Below are 9,486 nucleotides of genomic sequence, written 5' to 3'. Positions count from 1 at the left end.
GATGATCATTGTAAGAACACAGCAGCTCGTCTCTGCTCATTTTCCTGAGGAAGGGAGATCTTTTAGTTATGATGGGGGAAACAAGTGGGCACGTGCAAATGCACAGCGCACACACGTGAACACACACGTGCACACATGCGCACACACAAATGTGTGCACACACGCAGTGTGCACATGTACCCACATGCACACACATGCTCACACACACTACTTCAGAGAGCACCAGGTGGACCCAGCTGGCTTTTTCCCAGGCCAGAGTCTGATCCTCTTATCGCAGAGATAACTCAATCATTTTTGTCTTTATGGACCTTCACAGACTTTTTCTGTTCCACTTAAGGCACATAAAGTCACAGGCTTTCGTGGGGGTCTGTGCCAACCTGAATACTAATCCTTCTGTCTCTCTTGCTTTCTCCCGAGCTTTTGCGTGTTGCTACCTTTATGCCTCCTTTAACTTCACGATCTGTGTATATGTCAGTGCTGGGCTCGGAAGGGTGACTGTGCTGTTCGACCGTGTTGTTCTGTGCATTGGCTAATCTACGTTAAAAGTCCTGCAGTAGTAATTTTCACGTAGACGCTTAAGATTCTGCCCTTCGTCCTGGGATAAATGTTAGCATCTGTGCTCGCCACAGCTCTGCAGCCGCTTGCCTCGCAAGGTGCTTTGCTTGCCTGCTGTATGGAGCTGCCTTTATGAAGAGTCCTCCTGCTGACAGCACCCAGTGTCGTTTCTGCACAGTCCAGGCATGTTTAGTAAGCTGTGAATTCTATGAAAAAAATGAAGTACAGCATCGTTAGCATTCAAAACCATCGCATCGAATATTAAATTGATGCTTTGTCCATTGCAAAACCAAATTCACCTTCTCAAGTGTCTTCCTCGAAGTGCGTATTCTTCAAAAAGATGTATTTCTCGTGACTTATTCTTTAGGATGCTGGGACCGTAGGAGGTGGCATTTCTTTTCCTGTCATCAAGTACAGTGCAGGTGGCAGGACATTAATAAAACCTGTGGCTCCGCCAGCCCCAGGTACCAAAGCTGCAGCCACCGAGTTCAGCTTTATCAGTGGGCCTGGGTCCTGAGAGTGGGTGACTCGGCTGGAGCGCCCAGCAAACAGCGAAGCTGGACACACGGCCGAGGACTGGAGCCTGGAAACGCACTCAGGATGCAGCTCGGGGCACGTGACGCGCAGCAGGAGCACAGCCTCTTGGGCCAGGGTGAGGGTTGGGTTCTACCTTCGAGGGACGCATTCCTGCCACAGCCCTCGCCCCTCACCGCGTCCGTTCCTGCGTGTGTGGGAGTGAGAGCTGGGTGACTCGTGGCCTCTGTGTGTTAATTCTCATCCGGGTTCCTTTTTAAAGCACGGAAGGCTATAGGAGGACACTTCCCTTCAGAGCCCGGGGTTAGACCCTGTGTGACTGTGGGAATAGAAGGCCTAGGCCCTCCACAGGCTGGTATGGGCAGAGGTCGCCCGCTGTGCCCCTCTGATAAATGAGGATTAATCCTCCGTGGGAGCGGCCAGGACGAACTTGTCAGATGCTTTCCGGCAGAGCTCTCCATGAGCCCTCCGTGTTTGAGGTGCCACCTGCTATCCAGGGTGTCGCACGTTTCAGAGAATCAAGGGCTGTCGTTTCTACTCTTTGAAACCAGGTCTGTTTGAACAGGTGATTCATTGACTGGATGAGGCTGTTTTCATGCACTTTATTCAGTTTTTCTTCTTCCTCTTTATTTAATATTTCAGATGACGTGGTGCCGTACTTTAAGACAGAGCCGGGCCTGCCGCAGACGCACCTGGAGGGGAACCGCCTGGTCCTCACCTGCCTGGCTGAGGGGAGCTGGCCTCTGGAGTTCAGGTGGCTCCGTGACGACAGAGAGCTCACCCCCTACTCCAGCGAATATAGGTAACTGCCCGCCTGTAACACGATCGCGTGTCAGGTAGATGTGCTTGGAAGAGCCACCTTGTTGGCCTCCGTAGTGCAGGGGGGAAATACTGAATTTCTGCTGCACCGAGGATTGAAGGAATAGATTGAGCACATACCTAGAACGGGACTTACTATTCTGATGTAGGTTGTATTTGCACCTTGGAGGTCTCATTGTATCTGTAAAACCAAGCCTGGTAGTGAAATTGCCAGACCAGAAAAGCTATTGTAGGAGAGGAACACAAATAACCGCTTCAACATGGAAACCTGCATTCTCTGGCCACAGCCCAACCCCAGTCAGGCTCCTGCCTGAGGAGCACATGTGCAGCTCCAAGGGGTTGAGGAAACTTCCTTGGCGAGCTGGCGGAGTTGGGGTGGGAGCGATGGGGCCCTGGAGGGTAGGTACCAGGAGGGCATCTGCATTCAGCAGCAAAGCTCAGCGCCAGGTGCTGGGTATGGGTCCAGGGGTGAGTGCTGTGCTGGGGGACCGAGTGCTAGGGCAGAGACGGGGAATCCTGAGGTCAGGCTGTGACTGAGCTGTGGCCTCACCCGGGAAGCAGCAGCTCCAGCTCACAAGCCTCGGGTCTTTCCAGATTCATGTCTGTTTAACCTCCGTTTCCATGTGAGGGTTGTTGTGCCAGATGCTGCTGTTCTGGGGGGAGACAGAGGATTGGTGGCTCCCTAACAAGTCCAAAGAACCCCACACAGCGCAAACCAGCAATTCCATGCTCCTGTTCAAATGAAATAGGAAAGAGAATGGGCTTTCTGGAGAGTTTTGTTTTTTAATTTTTTACATGCTGTTTAAAAAAATTATTTTAGAGAGGGGGGAGGAGGAGAGAGAGAGACATCAATGAGTTGTGAACCTGAAACTGGGGTATTTGTCCTGACCTAAATCCAACGAGTGACCTTTGAGTGTGTGGGACAATGCTCCAGCCAACTGAGCACCCTGGCCAGGGCTCTGGAGATGTTTTAAATAGAGCAATGAGCTTCTCAACAAGGGGCATGGCCCACCACTCTGAGCCTCAGAGGTTCTAATAGGTTGACCCCTGAACCCCATTCTGTCTGTCTGCAGTTTGGTGTGTGTATGTGTAAAAAAAAGCAATTTAAAAGTATATGTGGATATACACACAGAATGGATTTCTTACTTGATCACCAGCATTTGATGACAGTACAAAAATGGCTTTCCAGCTCCTCTGACCAGCCATGGCCCCCACCCAGCACAGGCACTGGCAGCTCTGCCCCTCGGTGGAGGCAGGGCCACTCAGTCCTCTGCACCGTCAGAGTGCCTGTGCTGGGAGCGATTTGTCACAGTGGTGAAGAGTTCGGTGACACAGAGCGGACCTGGGTATGAATCCCCGCTCCCCACCAGTTAGCATGATGGAAGACCTCAGGCAGGGTGCCCTTGAGCCCCACCTTCAGCATCCGCAGAGGGCAGTCACACCTCACTGGTGCCATTGTCAGCCGGGAAAGGCTCTAAGGTGTGTCCATAGCATGTCCAGCCACGGCTCTGTGTGAGTAAGTCCCGGGCGACATTGTGTGTTACTGTACTGCCTGCTGTCAGAGCAGATGGGCCTGCTCTGTCCGGAGGAGCATAAGGAATAGAGTGAGCTTGGAAACGAGGACCCTGTATGAGCCAGGGGCTTTAACAGCAGACGACCTGAGTTCAGATACTTCTCTTCAGCTTCCTATCTGTGTGACTTTGGACAAGTTATCTAACCAGAGAGATCTCACTTTTCTCATTTGTAAAATGGGTATAACAAAGCCCACCTCAGAGGAGTCTCGTAAAAACCAGATGACAGCGTCGTGGTGCCCCAGGAAGAAAGGGATGACGTTATAAGGGATCCAGATTGTTCACCCTAATAAGAAGGAACGATTGGATAATCTGTAAGTGTCTCCACACTGGGTGTTGCACAGACAGTGGCAAATGGACGGTTTTCTAGATCCTCAGTTTCCACTTGCTCATTTTCTGAAATTGAGCTGCCTGAGAAGACGCCTGGGTGTAGGCACCTGCCAGTTCTCTTGTCCGACCTCTCGTGTCACAACAGAGGCCACCTCCCATCTGAGACTTCCTGCCCAACTCCACCTCGGGACACCAGACAAACACAGTTCCAAATATCTGGCTTAACCACACAACATTGGGCCCTTTTAGACAAGCACAGAAGAGCTTCCTGCCTTTCATTCTATACACGTTTCTTGTAAGTGCAAAGTAAGACTCTAGAGGTGGGACATTGGACCAGCCTTGGAGCTTTTTCTCAGTTTCGATGTGCTGTGCAGTGGGCAGCCAGCGCCATGCCAGGCTCGGCTCACCACCTTACCCTCTCTACCCCGCCTGTCAGCAGAGAGGATGCTGAGCCTTGAGGATGTTCAGCGAGTGCAGGGCTGAGACGGCACCTGCAGGAAACGCCACAGGCGAGGGCGCCTGCTTCTTCAGGGGCAAGCCTGCGGCACTGCTCTGTGGCTCGTCGCTTACATACATTAGAATTGGAATACCCAAGATTTGTTTGAAATGTAAAACAAGTTGAAAATAGTCTTCTATGGCACACTCTGCCTGCGTTTCGCCTGACTCAGTTACAGATTCCAGGGAGGACAGGTAACAGGTTCCCTTTACACTGCAGATCCAGGTTCTGTCTTTTTACTTTTTAACCCTCACCCAAGGATATTTTTTCCATTGCTTTTCAGAGAGAGTGGAAGCAGGGGGAGAGGAAGAGAGAGAGAAACATCGATGTGAGATGTGAGAGAGAGACATTGATTGGTTGCCTTCCGCATGCCCGGGGCCAGGGCCGGGGCTGGGGTCGAGCCTGCAACTGAGGTAAGTGCCCTTGACCGGAATCGAATCCAGGACCCTTCAGTCGACTGGCTGACGTTCTAACCACTGAGCCAAGCTGGCCAGGGCCGTGTTCTGTCTTGATGTAGGAGGAACACACAGGACGGGAAGTTTGTGCCTCATGTGTCTTCAAACATTTGTGCAGAAGACAGTCTCATTAACGTTCACAATGAAAGAATATTCGCTGTCTAGGCCCCTGTCCATTTTTACTACTTCATTGTGCTTCACTGTGGCCAGGCCCAGCCTCCTCTCTGCTTGTTTGTTTATTTCTCTCTCATAGTCATTTTATTTAAATGAACTGCATGCAGACTTGTGGTCAGACTTTCTCTTCCTTTTGATGTTAGTTTCTGTATAATTCTGTTCATTCTAGTACTAAATAGCTTTCCACTTAATGAAATGTAAAGTAATTTAAAAAAATCAGTCACTTCCATCTCATGGAGAAACACATTTCCTTTCTAAGTTCTAATGCTTAGTCAGTATTTTTCAAAATATGTAGCACATTTGTTGTGTTTTGATTAATAGCGAACATGTAACCCAGAAGAAAGTTTTTTAAAGGCACTTTGAGTCTTTTGGTCAAAGAAACATCTCTTTAAATTGTATTTATATGTATATTTTTATTTCAGAGAAGTATCATGGGAAATCAATGTGTATCTTTAAGGCATAAAAATCTGTTACATTAGAATAAATTTCTGTGGGGTAAATAGATTAACGCTCAGCTTCAAAGAGGTAAACAAACAACGAGAAAGTTGTACTGGCTGCGTAATTCATTTTAAAGATACGGTGGGTGTCAAAGTCACTATGTTATTTAGATTCCACTGGATACATTTAAACAGTGGAGTATCAGTTTCGTTCTAGAACATACATAGCAACTGTTTAAACTTACAGCAAAATGATTTTGGTGTGAACTTAAATATACAGGAGGAGATGGACTCTGCGTTGCTCTCTGCACCAGCGAGTGCACCTGTTAATTCAGTGCGCTCCGGCTAGTCCGCAGGAGACAGTGGGCTGTGCTGGAGCCAGACCGGGGGTGGCTCGTTACACACGGACCATTAGAACAAGCAGATGCTCCGCCACCACCTCACCGGGAGCTCGATAAGAAGAGATGGGTTTTCCTGAAGCAGAATGATTTGGGGCAGACGTGATAAATTATATTCTGTTCACCGAGGACTTCAGACCCTGAGATGGGTTATCAGGGATCCATCGTGTTTTGTCATCATTTTTTTTCAAGCTATAAGACCTGTCTAAAAATCTCATGCTGTTTTTTTCAAATTACTCTTTCATCTCCTTACTGCCAATAAACACCTTCAGCTGTCAGGCATTAACCTCCACGAGCCCGCTCCAAGTCTCAAATTGAAAGCACGGGACCTCGCAGAAATGGGAGCTGTTTCCTGCCTGAAATTGAATCCCTACCTCCCCACCCCCATGTTTGGTGTCCGTTATGGAAATGCTAACCCTATAAAAGAGAAAATAATATAAACTCACCCTTTGCAGCTTTAACAAAAAACACCAGCATTTTTGTGGCTGCTGTGTTACGGTTACACTGCCCGATGCGTTGGCACCTTTCAGGTGCCGTGTGGTTCACACGCGGCTCAGTTGAATAAACCGCGCTGCGTGCCTAGGTGTCCCAGGCAGGTGCCTGCCTGTTTATATGTGTTTTCCCACCAGAAAACATTTATTCTAAATTATTTTCTATTTCGGGGTAAAAAAATTATTTTGCAGTTATATTAAAAGTAAGTATCTCCAAGGCAAAAATCTTAATGCCATGTACAATACTCACTGTTACAAAGGAGGAAACCTTGGATGCTCTGAACTGCCGAAAATCTGAGTTTCCCACCGTGGCCTGGCTCTGGGTCCAGACTCTGACGGTCCAGACGTAGGAATTCGATGGAAGTTTACTTTTTAAAAAAAAAATTTCAGTAAAACATAGGAATTGTTCAGGGAAAAGTTACTTTTTCTTAAGTCTTGTAAAAAGACAAAAAATTTCACAATATCAATAAAAATTATGAAATACCTGGAAATCAACTTCCTGTAGAACCTACATGAAGAAAAGTAGCAAATGTCACCAGTATAAGAGAATCCCAGCTGGGAGATCTAAACACGCCAAACATGTCCGTTCCCTGAAACTGCTGTCCAAGTTTAAACTGCTGTCCAAGTCCCTAATGGGACTGTTTTTAGGATAACTTGATTCATGAGATGGTCCCAAGGCTCCTGTAGAAATGCAAACAGAAACAAATACCAACAAATTTTCAAAACACGAGGTGAATGATGGAGGAATTTCCTTCCCAGAAGCATAGTAGAATGCCACAGTAATTAAATAGCACGCTAGTGGCACAAAAATAAACAGAAATATTCCAGAAGGGAGTTCAAACGAGACCATCGCGTTCGTAAATATCCATATAATCAAATGAGCGCTAGAACCATTGGTAAATAATTCAGGTATTTGGGAACAGTATTGAAGTGGACCCTCAAGAGTTAAATTGAAAAATAAAATATAAGAAAAACAAAGGTTAATGATCTCTAAATATACGAAGACAAACTATAAAAGACATTGCAAAAATTAAACCAAAAATAGATTACAATCATATCCAATTTTATGTTTTGCTCAAATCATCCTTACAAATTAAAAGGCAACTAATAAACCAGAAAAATATTTGCAACGAGTCAGACAGGTTTGTTATCTGCAGTAACCTGGATTCTGTGAAAATGGTGCAGGAGACACAGGTCTGCATGAGGTTGTCGACTTGGGGACCATTCTCAGGCAGCGAGGGCAGAGGCCGGAGCCCGCGACGGGAGGAGGAAGACCCAGTACAACCCAGAGAAACCAAGACTCACCCACCATCAGATGGATGGTCGTTTCAGGTGGCTCCAGCCACATCCCACTGGGCCCTTAGGGGCCTTGTGAAGTGCATCTCAGAACCATCCCACCCAAGGCTGAGAGCCGATGGGCTGTGGGCCTGTGGCCATCGGCCCTCACTTCTGGTTACTCGGGCATCAGTGCCCATGTCTATTCTGGCCAGAGAGCCCTCAGCACAGGAATCATGAAGCCTGAGGCATGGGCCAATGTGAGGATGCCCATGGGGAGCTGGGGGCCGTCGCTGGCTCAGACGAAAGGTGGGGCCAGTGGGTTTTCAAAATGGAGCACAGGAGGGCCAAGCGGAGTCTGTTCTTTGAACTTCAGTGTCACTTGTACCTGCTGTTGAGTCCCCTCCAGCAGGATAGTCAGGTACCATTTCCACCTCATACCACAGGGTTAGTGGAGTTGGTGGAATGAGTTATTTTTCTTATTTGAGCAAGGGCCCTGCTGCTGGTGCCACGGGATAGTGGGTGCCACCACTGGGGCCGGCGCCCCGATTGGCACAGGACATACGTACCGCTGGCCAGCCCCAGGGCTCCATGGCACCCACCACTGCTGCTGCCCACATGTCTGCCTCTGACCCACTCTGTGCATTGCCAGCCCCGGGTCAGTGTCCACAGTGCCTGTGGCCGGTGTCTGGGTCAGCCGCCGCCAAGACTTGGAGAGCGGAGCCTCCTCCAGAGGTGGAACAGCAGGGCAGGCACCAGGAGCCCAGAATGTCAGCTGGCCACTCCAGGGGGGCTGCGGTGGACCTGCGCGGCCTCCTGGAGATGTCGGGGCGGTTCAGAACTGAGCTGTTCTTCCCGTTAGAAGTGGACATTGAAACCCTCGGTTTTGTTGTGGTCTTGTCAGATTTTCTTTAATTTGCTCTTCCTGGTCACGGACCGGCCTGGGAACTGTTCTGTTAGCCTAGTACAGGGGTGGGGAACCATTTCTCTGCCAAGGGCCTTTTGGATATTTATGACATCATTTGAAGGCCATACAAAATTATCAACTTAAAAATTAGCCTGCTATGTTTGGTCACACATTTAATGAACTCCCCCCTAATGTGATGGCTGGAACTGCTGCTCTCCGGTGGGGCCTTGGCAGGGCCGGGCCAAATGATTTCACGGCCACATACCGTAGCTCACGGGCAGGCGTTCCCCAGCCCTGGAGTGGAATTATGCTGTGACCAGCAGGTACAGACATCCCCTCCGTGCTCACTGAAATGGGAGCAGCAGTTTCTGTATTTTAGTGGCATATGGTGCTAAGGCTTCATCATAGTTTCTTATAAAGAGCCAGGAAACTTTCTCTGCTTAAAAATATGTGTTTATAAACAATGGGCGTGCAATGAACATCCCCATCTGTTAGGTGAACATAAGTTGTGTAGGAAATTCCTGTAATGGGTGGAGTACTTTGCAGCGTTTTTGTATATTTTTTCCCCTGGTGAGACGTTCAGCTAAAGATCTGGTTCAAAACAGCATATGCCTGACACTCAGCCAGCCTGCTTTCCTCCGCTGGTAGGAAGCAGCGCCGTGGGTGCACTAGTATGTAGGGTCACTGAAGACATTCGTAGGAATGTAAAATGTGGTTAAGATTTGACAAAAACGAGAAAATAGCACGAATAACAATTATATAAACGTGGTTATGCTGCAGCGATGAAACAGTTTCTATAGTTTCTCAAATATGTGCTCCAATAACTGTTATTTCCTTTCCAGAAACTTTCGTTGATTTCATTTTAATGTAATCGCAAAACTCCTGCTACAATCATAGAACATAATAAAAATCGCTCATCCTTATAGTTTTGTTTGTAATTTAAATAAATAGCACCAATTCCTTGTGTTCAGTTTGATTATTCTGATTATATTCACTAATTAATTTTTTATTTGAGGTAAACCATTCCTCAGAAAAGAATGGAAT

At 47.8% G+C, this 9,486-nt stretch overlaps 1 protein-coding gene across 1 annotated transcript in view; it reads left to right on the top strand.

Moving 5' to 3' along the window:
• Positions 1-1,560: 1,560 nt before the first annotated feature.
• Positions 1,561-9,486, top strand: part of SDK1 (sidekick cell adhesion molecule 1) — a 323,826-nt gene continuing 315,900 nt past the window's right edge. The window contains exon 1 of the mRNA XM_087817025.1: positions 1,561-1,891. Within this exon, the coding sequence (XP_087673151.1) occupies positions 1,671-1,891 (221 nt within the window). The 5' untranslated portion in view covers positions 1,561-1,670. The remainder of the gene's footprint in view (positions 1,892-9,486) is intronic.

The sequence above is a fragment of the Miniopterus natalensis genome, chromosome 4 (genome assembly GCF_054644295.1).
Source record: "Miniopterus natalensis isolate mMinNat1 chromosome 4, mMinNat1.hap1, whole genome shotgun sequence".
Taxonomy (NCBI): Eukaryota; Metazoa; Chordata; class Mammalia; order Chiroptera; family Miniopteridae; genus Miniopterus; species Miniopterus natalensis.
Note: the sequence above shows the minus strand (reverse complement) of the source record. Positions and strands in the feature narration are given on the sequence as shown.